The sequence below is a fragment of the Saccopteryx leptura genome, chromosome 2 (genome assembly GCF_036850995.1).
Source record: "Saccopteryx leptura isolate mSacLep1 chromosome 2, mSacLep1_pri_phased_curated, whole genome shotgun sequence".
Classification (NCBI taxonomy): Eukaryota; Metazoa; Chordata; class Mammalia; order Chiroptera; family Emballonuridae; genus Saccopteryx; species Saccopteryx leptura.
Genome location: NC_089504.1, coordinates 348,366,897 through 348,387,850, shown reverse-complemented (window position 1 = coordinate 348,387,850; position 20,954 = coordinate 348,366,897). Strand labels below are relative to the sequence as shown.

Genomic DNA, 20,954 nt, shown 5'->3' with positions numbered 1-20,954 from the left:
TTTAAAATCACAATAAAAAGAAAATTATTAAAGTTAGAAAATAAAATGACAGTATCAACCTAGGATATCTATTGTATGACTAAAAGGAGTTGAGAGGGAAACAAAAGAAAGGATAAAAGAGAAAGTTTCTAAGAATGAAGGACAGAGTCTCTGAATTGATATATCTCATTAAGTGTCCTAGAATAATAAACGGAGGGAAAAAACCCAAAGTCTTTGGACCAAAGCATATAATCTAAAATATTCAAAATACGGGAGGTAAAGAGAGGATCCAAAACCATCCACAAAGGATCATGAATCAAACTGGTATCAGACTTCTTAAAAGCAATACTGAAAAAACTAAGAGACAAGAGAGAAATGTCTTGAAAATTCCAAGAGAAAATTATGTGTAACCTAGACTTCTATACCCAGTGAAGCTATCACTCAACTGTACATGTAAAACCAAGACATTTTCAGACATATTTAAAACTCAGGCACAGGTGTGGGAGGTGGGAGGTGGGGAAGGAGCACTGGCAAGATCCTCAGGCAAGGATCACACTCCTGCCCCTGCCCTGTCCCCTAGCAAGCACCAGGTCTGCTGGGCTCAGCCATGATCAAGGCAATCCTCATCTTTAATGACCACTGGAAGCTGTGGCTCTCTAAGGTCTACCAGCCTTACAATGAAGACACACAACAACAAATCATCAGGGAGACATTCTATTTAGTATCTAACAGAGATGAAAACGTTTTTAATTTCCTAGAAGGAAGGTTATTAATCAGAGGATCTGACAACAAACTGATTTATAGACATCATGCAACGTTATATTTTGTCTTCTGTGTGGATTCTTCAGAAACTGAACATGGCATTTTAGGTCTAATTCAAGTGTTTGTAGAAACATTAGATAAGTGTTTTGAAAATGTCTGTGAACTGGTTATAATTTCCCATGTACACAGGTTCACAATATTCTTGTAGAAATGGTGATGGATAAATGGCATTGGAGACCAACATGAATTAAATTGTTACAAAAATTGATGCACAAAATAAACTAGAGACATCTGAGGCTGGCTTAGCAGTAGCTCCAGCCTGAGCTGTAACAACTGGAAAGAATATGAATCTTCCTGAGATTCCAAGGAATATTAACATTGGTGACATCAGTATAAAAGTGCCAAATCTTCCCTATTTTAAATAAAAACATTTTAAAGGCCACTACCTCCTGACTAGGCAGTGGCACAGTGGATAGAGTATAGACCTGGGACACTGAGGATCCAGGTTCTAAACCCTGAGCTCACCAGTTTGAGCGTGGGGTTACTGGCTTGAGCATGGGATTATTGACATAACCTCATTGTCACTGGCTTGAGCCCAAAGGTCACTGGCTTGAGCAAGGGATCACTGGTTCAGCTGGAGTCTGCTGGTCAAGGCACATATGAGAAAGCAATCAATGAACAACAAAAGTGCTGCAACAACAAAGTTGATGCTTCTCATCTTTCCCTTCCTGTCTGTCTGTCCCTCTCTCCTCTCTCACTCTCTCTCTCTCTCTCTCAAAAAAAAAAAAAAAAAAAGCCACTCCCAGGTAAAATATAGGGGAAAAGTCATCCAAGTTTACCATGTAGTTGTTTACCAAAAATAGATGAGAATCTTAACTTTTGCCTTTGGTTTTAAGTCAAGGTACTATATAGAGGTTATATAAAATCAGTATAGCAGTTCAATGTCATTTTTCTTGCTTAGTGATTCTGAAGAAATTGAGTATTTCCAGTATAATTTTTTCTTTCTTTCCTAAACTGTATCCTTGTGCTCATCTAAGGCATGCCTCTATGTATTTTTTTTTAATTTTTTTAATTCATTTTAGAGAGCAGGGAGAGGGGGGAGAGGAGCAGGAAGCATCAACTCCCATATGTGCCTTGACCAGGCAAGCCAGGGTTTTGAACCGGCAACCTCAGTGTTTCCAGGTTGACGCTTTTATCCTCTGCGCCACCACAGGTCAGGCAAGCATGCCTCTATGTATTGACTACAACAATATTTCTAAAAGTGTTTGAAACATTTCTTTAAATTATGTACAATTCAAAATGTTGATGTTTTGTATGGATCGCAAATGCAATACTCCTTAATTCTTTCTGTTATTTGTCACAATTGTATTTTTTTTAAAGAACCAAATATTAAGAACTATATGATTCCATACATAGGTGGGACATAAAAATGAGACTCAGGGACATGGACAAGAGTGTGGTGGTTACAGGGGTGGGGAGGAGATAGAGAGAGTGGGGGGAGGGGAGGGACACAAAGAAAACCAGATAGAAGGTGATGGAAGACAATTTGACTTTGGGTGAGGGGTATGTAACATAATCAAATGTCAAAATAACCTGGAGATGTTTTCTCTGAACCTATGTACCCTGATTGATCAATGTCACCCCATTAAAATTAATTTTAAAAAAAGAACCAAATATGTATTGTGTGAGAAGAGTATGACCTTTTTCTCTTAGTTTAAATAAACACCAAGGTAACTGGATTTCTTTCTTTTTTTTTTAACAGAGACAGAGAGAGAGTCAGAGAGAGGGATAGATAGGGACAGACAGCCAGGAACAGAGAAAGATGAGAAGCATCAATCATCAGTTTTTCGTTGCAACACCTTAGTTGTTCATTGATTGCTTTCTCATATGTGCCTTGACTGTGGGCCTTCAGCAGACCGAGTAACCCCTTGCTCAAGCCAGCAACCTTAGGTCCAAGCTTGTGAGCTTTTACTCAAACCAGATGAGCCCGCGCTCAAGCTGGCGACCTCAGGGTCTCGAACCTGGGTCCTCTACATCCCAGTCCGATGCTCTGTCCACTGCACCACCTCCTGGTCAGGCCCAAGGTAACTGGATTTCCTGGATTTCTAAAGCACTCTTCTGTTTGCCTGATATCTACTTTAGCAATAACTTTTTATGACCCTCTAATTCAACAAAGTAAATAAAAGTATATTTTATCACTGTTATTAAAAAAACCCAGAAGTTTTACCTCTTGTGCACCAGAAAATAACTTTAAGAAAATGGGATTGGGGGGAGATGTCCTTTAACAAAGCAAGAAAATAAACAAAGAAAGAAAAAGACATGTGATCCAGGAAACAGGAGAGCCAACACAAGAGAAACATGAAGACAGTGCCCAGGCTGATGGCGAGGAAAAGATCCCAGGGCAATGGCTGGGCAGCATATGCCCTTCCTTCCATCCAGAGGTTTCCCCTCTCCCTGCATATGGGTTGGTCTTGACCAATAGACTGTAGTGGGAGTGATGCTGCTCCAGTTCCAGGCCTACTCCTTAGAGGCTTGGAAACTTCTGTCTCACTCATTTGGAGCCCTGAGCGAAGAAAGGCAACTACACTGCTGGAGAGAAAAATCAAGCCATAATTTGGTGTCACACATCTGTTGAAACAAAGGCATCATCAGTGGTAGAAAGTTTCCCCAAGTTAGTCATACAGGACTTTCATGGGTTAAAAGTCAAATATGATCTTACAAATAAAGACCACGAACCGTGAAAGAAGGCAAACCCATGCTGAGTGAGAATCAGAAGAAGCAACATATTTAGATAATGCCCTTACCACTATCCACAAAGACAAAATATGTTAGAAATGTCAAATGCAAAACATAGAATGGCTTTGTATAAATGTTTACAGGGACAAAAAATGCAATTATAAGGGAAAACATAGAACAGGAAACCATCAGGATAGTACAAACTAGAAAAATGCACTTATAAAAATGCAAAGCACAATATTGAAATAAATCTAAATAGAAATATATAAAAATTTCTGAAAAGTGTTTGTAAACTGTGAAAATAATCTCAATGGGTGAGATAATCAGCATATTAGATACAGTTAAAAGTAGAATTAAACTAAAATATATATCCCAAGAATTTATCCAGAGTGTAACAAAGGGAAAAAATACAATAAAAAGTTGTGAGACATGAAATATAATAGAATCGAAAACATCTGGCATTCATCTGATTGGAGTCCCAAAGGGTAAAATTAGAGAGAATAGAAAAAAGCAATATTTAAAGAAATAATGAAGGAGAATTTTCAGAACTGATGAAAACCACGACTATTCAGACCCAGGAAGCACAACATAATACAAATATCATCAGAAAAAAAATAAATTCATACCTTGTCATTATGGTGAATCTGTTGGGCCTCAAATATAAATAGAAGATCTAGAAAGCAGAAAGAAAAAGATAGATGATGTATAAAAGAATGATAATTAGAATAACAGCAGATTGCACAAACAATAATGGAAGCCAGAAGACAGTGGAACAACTTTCATAAAATGTTAACAAAAAATCACTGTGCACTGAAAATTGTGTGCTCAGCAAAACTGTCATTCAATAATGAGAGGAGCCTGACCTGTGGTGGCGCAGTGGATAAAGCGCCGACCTGGAAATGCTGAGGTCGCCGGTTCGAAACCTGGGCTTGCCTATGTCAAGGCACATATGGGAGTTGATGCTTCCAGCTCCTCCCCCTTCTCTCTCTCGACCTCTCCTCTCTCCATCTCTGTCTCTCTCTCTCTCTTCTCTAAAAATGAATAAATTAAAAAAAAAAAGAGGTATAATAATGAGAGGAAATACAATAATCTTTATAAAAAAAAAAACAAGCACATGAAGGATTTACAAAGACACTTTGAAAGAACTCATAAAGGATTTAGTTCAAGAAGTAGGAAAGTGGTCCCAGGCAAAGATAGAAATGCAAAAATTAAGAGATCCTGACCTGTGGTGGCGCAGTGGATAAAGCGTTGACCTGGAATGCTGAGGTCACTGGTTCAAATCCCTGGGCTTGCCTGGTAAAGGCACATATAAGAAGCAACTACAAGCTGCTTCCGGTCCTTCCTCCTTGTCTCTCTTTCTCTCTCTCTCCTCACTAAAGAATAAAAATAAAATGAAAAATGAAAAAAGAACAAAAAGAATAGTAACATAAAAATAAACTCCAACAAATACTGTCTCAGTAAAGTAATGCAGGTGTCTAATCTGTGAGGATGAAAATAAGACAGAACTGAAACATTCAAAATCGGTAAATTGGGATGGAAAACAATAGTGTCAGGAGGGAAGTAATCAGAAATAAAGTGATCTAAAATTGTTTACTATCCAGAAGGGAAGCAAAATATCATTCAAGTTTTTAGATAAAATGTGCATATGAAAATGTATAGAGTAACTACTAAAATAATAGAAATAAATTATAGAAATGCCAAACCAGCATAAAGCAAAAAGAGAAATAAATAAGGGGTGGGAATCATCCCCCAAAAGGCAAGAAACTAACATTTGAAGTTCTGGACAGCACAATAAGAAAAAAATTAGAAGCATAATGATTAGAAAGGAGGAAATAAAACTATCATTATTTAAAATAATCTGATTAGCCACAGAGAAAATATAATTTTATAGCAAAGCACTGTAAAATAATAAGAGTATAGCAAGATGACTGGATCTTATGATCAGCATGCAAAAATCAATTGTAATTCTATATACCAGTGACAAACAATTAGGAAACATATTTTTTTTACAGATTTTTTAATAAGTGAGCAATTGTATGTCTCTTTATTTTATTCATTTTTTTTTTTTAGAGAAGAAAGACAGAGAGAGAGAGAGAGAGAGAAGGGGGGAAGGGCAAGAAGCATCAACTCCCATATGTGCCTTGACCAGGCAAGCCCAGGGTTTTGAACCAGCGACCTCAGCATTCCAGGTCGACGCTTGATCCACTGCACCACCACAGGTCAGGCAGAAAACATATATTTTTAAGAGATACCTTTATAGAGAAAAAAAAACCTAGGGATAAATATAATAAAAGATGTATAAGATCTCTATATATATATAAATTGTAAAACATTACTGAAGGACCTTAAGGGTGACCTAAATAAATGAAAAATATTCCCTGTTCATGCATAATATAAGATATATAGAGACATACATACTTTTTATAAAGTTCAAAACAACTAGAACTAAATAATGCAATAATGAGATATATAAAGTGTTAATACAATTTTTAAAGCATGAAAAAACACAAAAATCAAGATACTGGTTATCTACAAAGGTGAGAAATGGGACAGAGTAATATACAACTAGCTATGATATTAATTAGTGTTTAAGTTTTTGAGTTGTGTAATGGGTTAATCAATGATCATTATTACAAATAGTATAAGAGTCTTAAAATGTGTTTTAATATTCTTAGTTTGCTGCTTGACAAAGACATAACTACAACAAAATAAAACCAAGACATTATCAACTGAATATGAAAAATTTTATCAGGTGAATTCAAATAAAAACAAAGTACAAATTAGAATATAAATGCCAAACCATACACTATTTTGGGCAAAATGCATTACAGAAACTAAAGACTATGTATGTATATATATTATAGTCATATATAATATATACATATATATTCAGTAATATATGTATCAGTAAAAGGTATATTTAATTGAGAAGAAATAATAGTAATGAACCTTTATGACAGCATCAAAGCATATGCAGCCAGGTTTCTGGAAAAAAGTGATGAGGTATGACTCTATCACAACTCCCTTACCTCAGTGGATGATGAAGTGAACAAAACCACTTTAAAAACAGTGGGGGAGAAGAGTATTGTAATTACTAACAACAGTTTCCCAAGAAAGGAAATAAGCCCAACTTAATACCGTTAACTCCAGAGAGCGACAGCCAAAAGGGTGGGGTAGGGAGGAGGAGTAAGCTGCACTCACAGAGTACAATTCCGGGAAACTCCTAGCATCATTTACAAAATTCTGAGCTTTCAAATCCGAGAAAATGGAACCAAATATGTCTCCTTATCTTCTCCTTCTTCTGACGAGGCGGTGATGAAGATGGCCTCTGGGTAGAGACCAGTAAAGGAAGAGACGTGAACTGGGACAGAAGCAAAGTTTTCCAGGCTCCAAACAGAATTGTGACAACATTTCCAAGCCCATAAGGACGTTCCTCCATTAGAATGGGGGCACCCTAAGTTAGGCTGAGACAGACAAAATAACTCCAACCTGTTCATGTTTCCCATAAGATCCTTTCTTAACTTTACAGTGCTCTTCTGGGGGAATATTTCTTATCATGAAGAAAAATGGATCTTGAGTTCAGCAATTCCTTTCATTCATTTGAAAGTTTGGGGTTTTTTTTGTTGTTTTTGTTGTTGTTGCTATATATTCTGTTAACTAATATTCAGTAGTGTTGAGTGTTGACTAAGAAAAAGCATTTTCAGTATGAATCCAATTTTATAAAAGTATTTCTGTCTTTCTATCTAACCCATCTAATGTTAGTATTGATATTATGTATTGATGGGTGATAAGATTTGAGATAAATAAATTATTGCTGTTTTTATACCTTTCTGCATTGCTTAAATTCTTTAAAAGAAATATGTATCAAACACAATTCATCTGTGCAGAGAGAGAGAGAGAAAGAGAGAGAGAGAGAAAGAGAGAGAGAGAGAAACAGAGCTAGAGAATGAAAGTTAGTAACAACATCCCTGGCTGTTTGGCTCAGCGGTAGAGCGTTGGCACAGCGTGTAGAAGTCGCAGGTTCAATTCCTGGTCAGGGCACACAGGAGAGGCAACCATCTGCTTCTCCAACCCTCACTTCCCCCTTCTTTTCCTCTCCCCCCCCCAGCCATGGCTCTTGTGAGTTGGCCCTGTGAGGGCACTCAGCCTGCTGAGCAATGGAGCAGTGGCCCCAGATGGGCAGAGCATCGCCCAGTAGGGGGCTTGCCAGGTGGATCCCAGTAGGAGCACATGCACAGTCTGTCTCTCTGCCTCCCTGCCTCTCACTTAATAAAAAAAGAAATAAAGTAGTAACAATAACAATAATTTACACGCTTAGTGCTTACTGTTTATCAGGCACTGTTCTAAACTGTTTTATGTATTAGGTTGAATCTTAGGAAAGTGCCAATATTTGGCTGTTTTTGACCTACAAAAACAGCAATTTCACGTGGTCCGATTTACATTTACTCCTTCGATCCTTGAACAACCTTAAAATGAAGATGGAGAACCAAATTGCCACAAATGCAAAGAGAAATCAAGGCTGTCCTTCCCCTCAGAGCCCCACCCAGCCCCGCCCTGCCCCCTCACCCCCTCCTCCACAGGTCAGGATGCACACAGGCAGAGGGATGGTTCTGTCCCCAGACACCTCACAAGGTGGCATCACCATCAACCTGAGCACTGACGGGTAGGACGTATGTTCTTGCTCTAACTCAGCTCACCTCCTAAAGAAGCCCCTCCAGATTTCTAGGGGATACAGTTTCTTCAGAAATTCAGGTTCTGTTCCAGAGCCCACAGATCTACCTTGATGCACTTGCCATCTCCAGTGGGGTCCCCGTGTCCCCCACCCAGACACCAGAGCAGGATATACTTGACAGTTTCATGTTTATTTTCAGAAAGTGATGAAGACAAAAGAAATATATCCCGACACCACTCTCTGTACAATAAATAGCCACCCCTGTTCCAAAACAACACAAAAGAAGAAAAGCGCATACACACATAACCAACCCTCCCCAAGACATTGCTTCTGCGATATGCACCTTCCCCCTCTTCCCAGTCCCTCCCTCAGGCCCCTGCTGTCTTTGAGTGGGTGGGGCCCAAGCCAGCAGCCCAGAGTCACCGGAGTCCTCTCCCTGACCCTGGCTGGCTGACGGTTATAAAATCCACACATATTTATTTTCAGATCAGGGATTAACATACACGCAAACAAAAATGCTGCAAGTTCCTCTAGACGATGAGAATTAAGCCTCCACTTCCCCATCTGAACCCCCCACTGACCCCCTAGAGGAGAGATGCTCTTTTGTGTCCAAGACATTCCTGTTCTGTTTTCTGTTCTCCAGCTGGGAACCCACAGCTGGAAGCAGCACCAGGTAAATGACTGTAGTTAGGGCACAGGAGGGGGAGGGACGCTCCTTTCATCATGGGCCAAGAAGCAGCCAGTGAACCCCAGGATCCTTTTTGGTCCCCCTCTTTCCCCACCAACGACAAAAGCAGAAGGGTCAGAGGGGGCTGGGGACCGCTCAGTCCCGAGTCTGTTGTCTACATTAGTTGGCGTTCTCCAACCAAATAACACTTTCTGTTCCTTTCATCACGTCATCTCCTCAACTGAGAAAATAGTTATAAAACTGGCCGTCAGTTTCCTTATCAAAAGGTGAAGGCGCCCCAGCAGGGGAGGAGCTGTCGCCACTGGAAGGATAGGGGGACACACGCCTCCTCTTAGAGTCTCCTTCGCCCAGTCCCGAGTCTCCAGAATCTGGACGGATGGGGGTGATCTCGGTCCACAGTGGGGTGGAGCCCTGCTCCTCTAACCCCCGCCCCTCGGAAGCACCAGAACCAGGTTCCATGGGCAGGGTCCGCATGGGGCGAAACCAGCTGGCCGGACCCATCTTGGGAGGGTACTGGGGGGCCACAGGCCAGCCAGCTCCAGGTGCCAGGACCTCCTGGCCTCTGTAGTAGGACATGGTGGGCCCAGGGGCCGAGGGCAGGAATGCAGGTTTCACGCTGACTGCTCGAAACTCGGCCTCGTAGCTGTGGTCCCGGGGGGTCCCCAGCCAGTAAGGTTGGGGAACCACATCCTTGGGCTGGCCAGGAAGGTCAGGGTAGAAACAGCTGGGAACAGGATACTGGTTGGGTAAGAGAGAAGAATAGTGGTCTCCCCCCAGCAATTGACAGTTGGGTCCAGTTGGGGAGGGGACACTGGTGTCAACAGATGCATACATGCTGAAAAAAATAGGAGGCAAGGAGAGAGGTCAGGAGCAGTCCAGGGCACCTATGAGACTGCCTGTAGCATGTGTCTCCTTGGGGACCCTTCTTCCCCGCCCCACCACCCCTCCAGCAGCCACCCGCCTCTCCCATCCTCAGGGCCAGAGAGGGAAATGTGCTGAGCACATGTCTAGGGGATCAAGAGGAGGCCTCTGCAAAGGGGAGCTGAAACCAGTGGCACTTACGACTCAAAGTTCTCCCGGAATCCTTTGGCAAAAGGGTTATTGTCAATTTTCAGCTGAGTTATCTAAAGAGAGGGAAAATAGTGTCCTGAGTCCTAAGTGTGGGGAGAGGAAACTTCTCCAATCCCTCCCAAGGGAGACTGGGGCCCCACTCTGCCTGTCTTCTGCTTCCTGGGTGCAGGCCCGCCCTCGGCCGCTGGGGCGGCCCTCACCTCGGCATTCTGGTAGGCGGTCACGGCAATGAATTGGGTTTCTTGGAAAGTAAAGATATGCGTGTTGGAAGCATTGCAGGCCGCCTCTGGCTCGCCATCATTCACCTCTACGATGTGCAGCCGGGGCTGGTACTTATGGAGGGACTGGAGCACAATCATCTGAGGGAGAGCAAGAAGGTTGTGGGGCTGGGGAGGAGGGAGTCTGAAGGGTCCTCCACCCTGAGGTCATCGTGCCCATTCCCCTGCCCTGCCACCATGTAACTTCTCCCAGGCCTTCCAACCTCAGTCCCCAGCCCCTTGGAGGCACCAATTCTACCCTCTTGTTTCATTTCCTATCCTCAGATGTGACCAAGGTATTTTCACAAACGGGGCTTTTCAGGGCATCCATTCCCTGGGAGCACAGATACCAACACTACGCCCAGGATGGTACCCAAGCAATGGCAGCCGGGGATTTGGTAGAGAAACCCCCAAACTGGTTTGGCCTGTGTCAGCCTGAATGTGACATCTTGTCTGCCCTGAGACTCAGCTTCCTCCCACCTCAACCTCCCCTCAAGGTCAAGAGAGTCAGAGAGGAAGAAAAGTGACTCTTACAAAACAGTATCAGCCCGCAGGCCACCCTTGTGGCCTGCTAACCCAGGGATGAGGGCAGGGCTAGCCCTTGGGGAGGAGTCCCACCTGAGTCACATTGTTGGAGGCCCCTTTGTTATTCGTAAGCTTTAGCTTCCCGAATGAAACTTCCTGGCGCATCCAGTGGGCTCCAGTGTTGGGGGAATCTGGGTGGACGTACAGGCGGTTTCCTGTGGACAGTTAACCTGTTTGGCATGCAGCTCCCAGGGCCAGACCCACAGTGATAATGGGCCTTCTTTGCCTGTTCTGAAAGGGCTGTCCCAAAGGATGTGGGGTGGGGGGAGGGACCAGATGAGGCAGAGCAAGGGGAGCAGAAGACAGACCACCGCGAAGTAGAAAAGATGACAAACAGAATGGAAGCGAGAAGTAGGAGGGGCAGGATAAGATGGAGTGGGGGTGGGGGAGGAATTAAATCCTAGGTGTCCGATGCAGGGAATTGAGGGTTCCTCCTGGATCCACCAGGGGGCGCCCATTCTTGAGAAAAAGAATGCCCACTTCTCCCAAGTGGGCGCATACCTGGCATGCTGCCCTCCGCCTTTCCACACTGCACCCACTTGCCGCTCTGATACCGCCAGTGGTGCTGGTCCACCAAGACCACGTCCACGAACATCCGGTAATGGCTGGTGGGCTCCAGCCCAGCCACAGTAAATGACAGGAATGGAAACATCCGCCTGGGGAGAAGGAAGAGACCCACCCATTTCCATCAGCTCCCAAAGCCCAGACAGCCGCACGTTGTGCAAAGGCCATCACTGGTGTGCTGGAGTCCGCACTCACCCCTCACAACAGCCAGCTGAAAATGTTCAGGAAGTTTGCCAGCCATTTGTAAAACAGGCATAATTTAAAATTAAGTTATATAAACTCACAACGAAATACATTACATTATAAACCAAGGTAATAAAAAATCATTACTTCCCCAAATTTTTACTACATCTTCCCATTATCTCTTCTGTTGAGGTTATTTACATCTATTGTACCTGTTTGTGGAAATACTAGATAATGTGCAATACTCCGCAACTTGTCCCAACCCCACAGTCAGTAATATCACTTGGGTAGCTTGAACTCAGCCACCATAGGAGTATTTATACCACAGAAATCAGCAAACACTATGAATTGGTATTTATTTATTTATTATTTTAGTGAGAAAATTGGAGGCAGAAAGACAGACTTCTGCATATGTCCAGACCCGCATCCACTCGGCAAGCCCACTAGAGGGTGATGCTCTGCCCATCTGGGGCCCTTATGTTACTCCACTGCTCAGCAACTGAGCCATTCTTTTAGCACCTAAGGCAGAGACCACAGAGCCATCCTCAGTGTCCAGGGAAAACTCACTGGAATCAGTCAAGCCATGGCTGCAGGAGGCAGGGGGAGGGAGGGAGAGAGAGAGGGAGAGAGAAAGAGAGAGAGAGAGAAGGGAGAGGGGTAGAGAAGCAGATGGTCAGTTCTCCTGTGTGCCCTGACCAGGAATTGAACCTGGGACATTCACATCCTGGGCCAATGCTCTACCACTGAGCCAACCAGCCAGGGACAAATCAGGGTTTTTTGTTTTTTGTTTTTATATGTATATACAGGGACAGAGATAGAGTCAGAGAGAGGGATAGATAGGGACAGACAGACAGGAACAGAGAGAGATGAGAAGCATCAATCATCAGTTTTTCATTGCGACACCTTAGTTGTTCATTGATTGCTTTCTCATATGTGCCTTGACCACGGGGGCCTTCAGCAGACCTGGTAACCCCTTGCTCAAGCCATCGACCTTGGGTCCAAGCTGGTGAGCTTTTGCTCAAGCCAGATGAGCCCGCACTCAAACTGGCGACCTCGGGGTCTCGAACCTGGGTCCTCTGCATCCCAGTCCAACACTTTATCCACTGCGCCACCGCCTGGTCAAGAAAACCATTTTAAAAATGGTTTTCTTTCAGATGGTCAGTTGCTAGACTTTAGCTGTACTCCATTGTCTGTAACCTTTGCTTCCTAGAGGAAACCAAAGCCTCAAGTCCCCACAGGGAGTTCCTAGGTCCTCAGCCACAGTCCCCCAAGCCCTTGGTCTGGCAGTCTGACATCATCTTCTCCACTGTGGCTCTCACGGTGCTAACACACTCCTAGCCTCATGGCACCCACCCACAGGTCTCCCTGCCCCATCCTCCTGGGCCTGATGTCTGTAGTATAGCCTGCCCCAGGCCTGGGTCTCCAGAGAAGTAGCTAACGTCTTAGGTGGAGCTTTCCATCAACCTGAAAGAGGACTCTACTGAGCACAGTCCTCGTGCTCGAAATACTGGTACCAGGGAAAGTGGAGGAAGTTGGTGTTGGGAGGCTGCGTTATTGGGCCAGAGTAATCAATTCAGAGAAAGAAGCACTCCGATATCATGTCCACCACCTTCACCATAACTGCCGTCCCTACAAGCACCACCTCCACCATCAAAACCATCACCTACCTCTGTATCACCATCACTACAGTATCCATTCCATCATCACTACCGTCATCACAACCAGCACCTCAACCATCACCACAACCATCAACTCCACTATTATCATTACTACCATGACCCCTCCACCATCTCCACCATCACTACGATCCCCACCTCTGCCAGTACCAGTGCCATCATCGTCTCCAGGGGCTCGCCCTTTCTCTTTGAACACAAGCAGGAAGAACAGAATTTTCAGGATGTCAGAGTTACCCTCATGAGAATTGCTTTTCATTTCCATACACTTCTCCTCCTATAAGAAGTTCCATGGGATAGGAGGAAAGGCACTGGTCCACAAGTGAGGAAACCTGGGGAGAAGTGAGATCCTAGTCCCCAGAGGGTCCCAGAGAAATACCTTTAACAACCTTGGGGATGTCTCCTGGGAGTGGATTATTATATTCCTCTCTGCCTCAGACTTCCCTGGGCTGAGATCAAGAGACCTACTGGCCTTATGATCTTGGACAAGTTAATTGTCAAACCAAATTTCAGTTTCTTCAACCATAAATAAAGATAGTAACTCTTGTCTATATTTTCTCTGACTGCTGTTAAGAAGCTCAAAAGATCCTGACCGGGCAGTAGCACAGTATATAGAGCATTCGCCTGGGACACTGAGGACCCAGGTTTGAAACCCTGAGGTTGCTGGCTTGAGTGTGGGCTCATCCAGCTTGAGCACAGGGCTGCTGGCTTGAGTGTGGGATCATAGACATGACCCCATGATCACTGGCTTGAGCCCAAAGGTCACCGTCTTAAGCTTAAAGGTCGCTGGCTTGAGCCCAAGGTTGCTGGCTTGAGCAAGGGGTCATTGGTTCAGCTGAAGCCCCCGGTCAAGGCACATATGAGAAAGCAATCAATGAACAACTAAGGTGCCATAACTATGAGACAATGCTTGTCATCTCTCTCCCTTCCAATCAACCTGTGTCTGTCTATCTTTCTCTCACTAAAAAAAAAAAAAAAAAAATCTTCAAAAGATGTGAAACTCAGATCACCCCCTCTCCCATCCCACCCCATCCCACCTTCTTCCAGACCCAGAGCTGTCAAAGCCCTAGTCTGGCTGCCGGACCCTGAGCAAGAGTCCAGAGTTCCAGTTCCAGGCTCTGGGTCCCAGTCGGCAGGCTGGTCATCTTGAGAAGTAAAAATGAGGAATGAGGTGATCGAGAGTGTATTTTCAACCCATTCCTTCTACCAACTCCTTCTGCGACGGTGGTCAGGCCATTCACACTTTTCCTATATGGTCATTGGTTCCCATCCAAATCTCTAGGACCAAAACCAGAGAAGGGAACATATTCATTGAGCTTCTACTTATGCAGCAGACGGTTCATTGAACCAATCCTTTGAGATATAAAATGTTATTTCCAATTTTATGCTTGAAGAAAACAAGGCTTGAAGAGGTTTGGTGACGGCTCCTTGTGGGGACAGCAGAGCCTGAGTGTCCTGACTGCAGAGCACAGGCTGCGGTCTCCGTCCCTCCATCTCGCTTGTCGCTGGTGCAGGGAAATGGAGGGCACACAGGAAGAGGATGGCGAAGGGCAGAGGAGAAGGGAGGTCTCAATTTCACCCTAAAAGTCTAGAATCACCACCAGCTGGAATCTCAAAATAACCCCTGATTTACATGACACTTTGCTGGAAAGGACAGGGAGTAAAGATGGGTCTGGTGTCAAACTGAGACCCCCACACACAAAAGACCACTGACCATTCTGTTCTCAGAGGACAGGGTCCAAGACCCCAAATTCCACTGCCGCCCCTAAAGACCACCCTGCCTTGAAATATTCCTGGGGTTATGGTTGAATCCCTCCCCTCTCCCAGACACCTCTGACCCATTCCAATTCACCACCAAGTACAAATGAAAAGGAGACGGTTTTCGTCAGTCACGTTGGCAAAACGTTTCAAAATTGGTAATAGTCCACGTAATGCTAATGGGCTCGTGGGAAACCTGGGTCCTCTCATACACTACAGATAAGGTGGTAAGTTTAGGGGGGTTCTCCGGCCATGCCTTGTGCCTATCAAAATGTAAAATGCGCTCCGCAGTCAAGGGGTCCAGACCCACTTAATAGAAGTCAGACAGCCATTAACAAACAGCCAAACACAAAGCAAAGCTGTTTTCAACTGCCGTAAGAGAAATGAAGCCAATCGGCCCAAAATAAAACAGCCTTTAAACTAAAAACATGTTTGAAAGATTTATAAAGTCCCTGGAACTGGGACTATAGGGAAGGGAGAACCCCAGTGGATGAGGCTGGCAACAGAGGGTTGTGTGGGACCGAGAGTGTTTTATCAACCCCTAACTTCACACATACGTTCACAAATGCAAATGGAGCTACTTAACAGGAGACCTACCCAACGTTATCTTAATTATAATAATCAACTAATCACACCCAGAAAAGTGGGGATTGCCAGCAATTAATGTACACCCACACACCCACACACACAGCCTCTCTCTTCCTCCACTGAGAATGTCTACGGTTAACTATTATATGCTTACCAACATATTCATAGCACAAATGCAGTGTCGCACAGAAACACAACACAAGCCTGGGGTGGGTACCATCCGGCACCTCAAGTCTCCACAAACACACAAATTTGAACATTAAAATCTCCAGTTAGCCAGTCCATCAGTTTGTCCTCAGTTTCCCCCTGCCAGCTCCACCTGAGCTGCCTGGATCAGCCTCTGGGCCTGGAATCACCGCCTGCTCCCGCCCAGCTCCTGCCCATGGTGGAGAGTGTGAGTGTGCTGGTCCATACTGAGTGGTGGGCCTAGGGGGGGAGGGAGAGGAGGGATCCGGGAACAAGTGAGTCAGCTCAACGCAAAAGGCTGTGGGGCTGTGGGTGGGTCCGGGCTGGAAGGATTTTTCAAAAAGGAAGAAGGCCGTGGGTGATGTGGTAGTGACTGGCAGGTCACTGGAACCCATGAAGGGAAGGCCAGCCTGCCAAAGCAGAAGGACAGAAAGGGAGCTGTTCTCTGAGACCAACTCTTGCTTTTCAGAAGCCAATAGTAGAAAAAAATGGCCGCCATCTTCCCAGATCACTGGAGCCCAAGCTCAGATAAGGGGTGATTCAGGGCTGGTGGGACTGAACTGGGGGTGGTGTGCCCTCTGTCTCCTCCATCCCACCACAGGACCCCTGAGGCCTGGTCCAAAGGGAGGCCTCAAAGAAAACGGTGAGAAGTCACTGCCCTCGTCCAAAGGGGAGCCCGCAGTGTCCAAAGTGGGCCCTGGGGGGGGGGGGCAGATCAAAAGCATGAGGAGTGTAGGACAGACAGACATACTTAAGAAAGAGTCTGGGGCCTGACCGGGTGGTGGCGCAGTGGATAGAGGTCGGACTGGGATGCGGAAGACCCAGGTTTAAGACCCCGAGGTCGCCAGCTTAAGTGAGGGCTCATCTGGTTTGAGCAAAAGCTCACCAGCTTGAGCCCAAGGTCGCTGGCTCAGTCTACTGAAGGCCCGCGGTCAAGGCATGTATAAGAAAGCAATCAATGAACAATTAAGGTGTTGCAACATGCAACGAAAAACTAATAATTGATGCTTTTCATCTCTCTGTCCCTGTCTATCCCTCTCTCTGATTCTCTGTCTCTGTAAAAAAAAAAAAGAAAAGAAAAAAAAGAAACAGTCAGGGAAGTTTGATGATATTTAAGCATTTCTTTTCAGGTTTGCTAATGGTATCATATTTATTTTATAAAAGATAATTTTTAGAGGTGCATAAAGAAATATTTAAGGATGAAATAATAGTGTCTAAGAATTACTTACTAATTCTTTACACCATCACTAATATAGCTGCAGACCAGAGGGGTGGAAATGAAGTGAGTGAGGATAAAGGATAAGATTGGACTGGTGTTGACAACTGTTGAAGCTGGGTGTGGGTAGGTGGAGGCCGTTACATTTTTCTCTCCACGTTTGTATGTACAGTTGACCTTTGAACAACACAGGGGTTAGGGGAACCAACCTCCATGCAGTTGAAAATTCACTTATGACTTGGCTCCCCCCAAACTTAACGACCAATAGCCTACTGCTGACCAGTAACAGAAGCCTAATGGATAACATAAACAATCGATTAATACATATTTTATATGTTACATGGATTATCTATTGTATCCTTATAATAAAGTAAGCTAAAGAAATTAAACTGTTACTAAGAAAATCATAAGGATGAGTAAATGCATTTATAGTATTTATTGAAAAAAAATAGGCGTATAAGTGGACATGCTCAATTCAAATGCATATAGTTTGAGAATCAACTGTACTGGAATTTTTCATAATAAAGAAAGGTAAGCAGCCATGGCTGGATAGCTCAATTGGTTGGAGCATCATCCCAATACGTAAAGGTTGCTAGTTCGATCCCCGGTCAGGACACATCTAGAAACTGATGTTTCTATCTCTCTCCCTTCCTCTTTCTCTGAAATCAATAAATTAAAACCAATTTTTTTGCCTGACCTGTGGTGGCACAGTTTATAAAGTATCAACTTGCAATGCTGAGGTCACCGGTTCAAAACCTAGGGCTTGCCAGGTCAAGGCACATATGAGAAGCAACTACTATAAGTTGATGCTTCCCGCTCCTCCCACTGCCTTTCTCTCTCTGTCTCCTCTCCTCTCTCTTAAAAAAAAACAAACAAACAAAAAAAAATCAATAAATAAAATTTTTAAAAAATTTAAATAGTATTTTTTTAAAAGTAAGTGTATGGCTATAAATAAGAGACAACAAAACTTGTCAAGAGGAACATAAAGGAAAGAAGGAGGTCATGGGGAAGAGATGGACACCCACACTCAGAGATGTCCCCCCTGAGATACCTCCCTAAATAGCCTGTGGGCACACCCGCAGCTGGCCTAGTACCCAGTCCTAAAGTTCTGGCTGGTGCTCCATCCACCCCATCTCTCGAGACTGGAGGGGCCAGGGCCTGGCAGTAGGCTGTGGGTAGAGCCAATCCAAGCCCTAGAGAGGAAGGCTTTCTGACCACACACAGGGTAGAGGCCCAAGTTCAGGTCTCTGTGCGACCAAACATAAGCCACTTACTGACCTTGCGCCTCAGTGCCCTCATCTGTATAATGGGGAGCCCGCTGGGCCTACCTCGCGCACAGAGAGATAATGGAAGTGAAAGCACTCTGAATGCATCAGGGCCTTCGGACAGTGTGGGTGCTGTTTTTACTCCTGGCCGAGGGAGAAACCCAGGCAGGTACCATCTGGGTTCTGGTACCAGTTCTGCCAGTGATGGGTGTGCTGTGTAACCTCAGAAGAGTTTCTTACTGACTCTGGATCTGTTTTCTTGTCTGTGGACAAAATCTTCTGGGTCCCCTCCACGTCAGACACAATGAAACTAGAAGCCTGAGCCAGGCCTAGGTGTACCCAGAAGGGCTAGGGTTGAGGGGAGCAGAGAGGAATTATCAGAAAGCTTGGAGATGAAGGTTGTACCCTTGAAGAAAATGCCAACTTTCCTGGGTCCGTCCCAGAGAAAGAGGAATAGCTCAGCAATCTGAGCCAATTGTGGTTGATGGACAGGTCCCTCAATCCCAGGCCACCCCACAGAAAGCATCAGGAGGGAAGAATGTTCCAGCAATACCCAGATTAAATGCCAACCGCCAAGCCCAGCATGGCCTGTCCCCTCATTCTCTCCAATTCCCATACTTGGTATACACTCTTCAACACTTCCCAGGTCCACTGAAGCCACAGCCCCTTCACAGACAGGTCCTTGCTGGTCCCCTGCTCACAGGGCCCCCCCTGGGAAAGATGGGTGCACACTCCAACATGCCAGACAGAAGCAAGGCCCGCTCAGAGTCTTGCCTACTAAACAAATACCACACAAGTTGTGAGTTTCTCTTTCTTTCTCCACACAGGAGGCTCAGGCCGGAAGCAGCACCCTCAGCACCAAACCCTACCTCACACGTACTGAGCCCAGGGGGCCCTGAGCCGTGGGTTCCACAGGCTGGACCAGTGATTATGTGGACAGGGTTGTGGATAGGTTTTCAGGGAATAGAGCTCAAAGGGTGTGGGACTGCCTGCCGGCTAGGAGCCATGGGTTAGCCTCACCTGCTTGGGCCCATGCGCATTTGTGCCCTCTGGCAGGATCCGGTTCCTAGGAGGGAATCTGTGTCCCCCACATACTTTACTAACCCCCCAGCACACACGCACCCCCCCTCCCCAGACATATGAACTTAAAGTACTACCGGAAAGGAAACTTGGCGACCACATCTCCATGTCACCAAATCCTAGTCTTACCGCCCTCCAGAGCTGATCTGTGGACAACAGCAGCAGAGGGGACGGGTGAGGTGGGCACTGGGAGACGTGGGCTGGGTTAGTGACGGCTATATTGCAAGACTGTCCTCTGCCTCCCCCTCCACTTCCCCCACACGGGCTGAGCGGTGTCCTGCCCCGTCAGACCCACATCAGCTCCTCCCCTGCCCACTGCGCCGGGCTGACGCAGAGAGTGGGCACATACACCAATTCTGGGTGTAGCCCGAAACACCGTTCCCCCAACCAAGGTAACTTCTCATTGCACCCACTCTCATCCATCCCCCTTCTGAGTTCTGCCTGATGGTGTCATCTCCCAGAACTTTTCAATACCAGCCCCTCTCCCTCCCTGCAAAATCTAGATCAAAACGGTGAGGGACACGGAGACCCTAGCAACTTCTGGACAGAAAAAGAGAGAGAGACACAAAAAGAGAGAGAAAAGCAAACAAACAAAACCCGCGTCCGAGTTCCGGGCGGGCGGGACGGAGGCGCCTCACTCACCGTCCCTGTTTGGTGATGATCATCTCCGTCTGGTGCTGATTGAACTTGGACCACAACAGGTGGTTGTTGAGCGCGACTCGCAGCTTCCCGGACACCTCCAGCCCGGCTGGCAGCGCGTAGTCCTCGCGCGGCCCCGGGTAGAGCGCGGCGCGCGGGTCCGGGGCCGCGTAGCCGTCCCCAGGCTGGTAGCCCTCGGCGCCCGGCGTCGGCGGGAAGGGCTCGCTCGGCCCGGGGAAGCCGGCGGCCTGCGGCCGGGGCGGGTAGGCGTAGGCTCCGAGGAAGCGGGCCGGCGGGGCGGGCACCAGGGCGCCCCCGGCGTAGGGCGCCCCCAGGCCGGCGCCCCCACGACGCTCGGCCGCGTCCTGCGCGCTCGGCTCTGGGTAGAAGTAGCGGCTCTGCGGGTCGGCGCCGGGCGCCCGGCCCTCGTCGCCCGCGGGCATCGGCTCGGTGCCGGTCAGCATGTCTCCGCAGCCCCGCTCCACGACGCCCATGCGGGGCGGGAGGGCACCTTCCCGCGGCCGTCGAGGGCCGGCCCCCTCGGCGCGGGGGTGGCCCAGAGAGTCGAGCGCTCGGCGGCGGGGCGGGGCGGGCCCCGGGGGCGGGGGCCCCACCGCAACCCGGGTTCGGACGCCTGGGTCCTGCGTCCGCGGCCGGCGGGCGCGGCAGCTCCCGGGCTCCCTCCCCAGCGGGCCGCTGTCACTAGTGTCGCGGCGCCTTTGCTGTGGCTTTATGAAGCTCTCTGGATCCTCGACACCCGCCGCCTCGGCCCCGCCCCGCCTCACCCCGCCCCCTTGGCTAATACTGGGTAAATTCTACGCTGGCGGCTAGCACTGGAAAGGCCCCCACGGTGCAGACGAGCGAGTCCCCGCGCGCCTCATTCACGCTTAAAGACTTTGCCTCCTGGGAGGGTCAGCCCCTCTACCAGACACGCCAGCCTGTTTCTCTTCTCTGGACCCTCGTGGAAATTCCACCCACTTTTGAAGGCTCAGCCCCTCCGGCGGGAAGTCTTCGTTGATGGCTTAGATGGGGCTTAAAGCGCCTTCTTGCAG

General features: G+C 46.6%; 1 protein-coding gene and 1 pseudogene across 1 annotated transcript; one reads left to right on the top strand and one right to left on the bottom strand.

Moving 5' to 3' along the window:
* The first annotated feature begins 586 nt into the window (after positions 1-586).
* On the top strand, positions 587-1,166 carry LOC136393753 (AP-3 complex subunit sigma-1-like; annotated as a pseudogene).
* A 6,934-nt stretch (positions 1,167-8,100) lies between these two features.
* Positions 8,101-20,573, bottom strand: TBX21 (T-box transcription factor 21). The gene is made up of 6 exons (XM_066366397.1): positions 19,906-20,573; positions 11,252-11,406; positions 10,784-10,905; positions 10,109-10,267; positions 9,900-9,961; positions 8,101-9,672 (listed from the first exon to the last, which is right to left on the bottom strand). Exons 1-6 carry the CDS (start codon positions 20,394-20,396, stop codon positions 9,054-9,056), a joined length of 1,608 nt encoding a protein of 535 aa, XP_066222494.1. The 5' UTR covers positions 20,397-20,573; the 3' UTR covers positions 8,101-9,053.
* Positions 20,574-20,954: the final 381 nt, after the last annotated feature.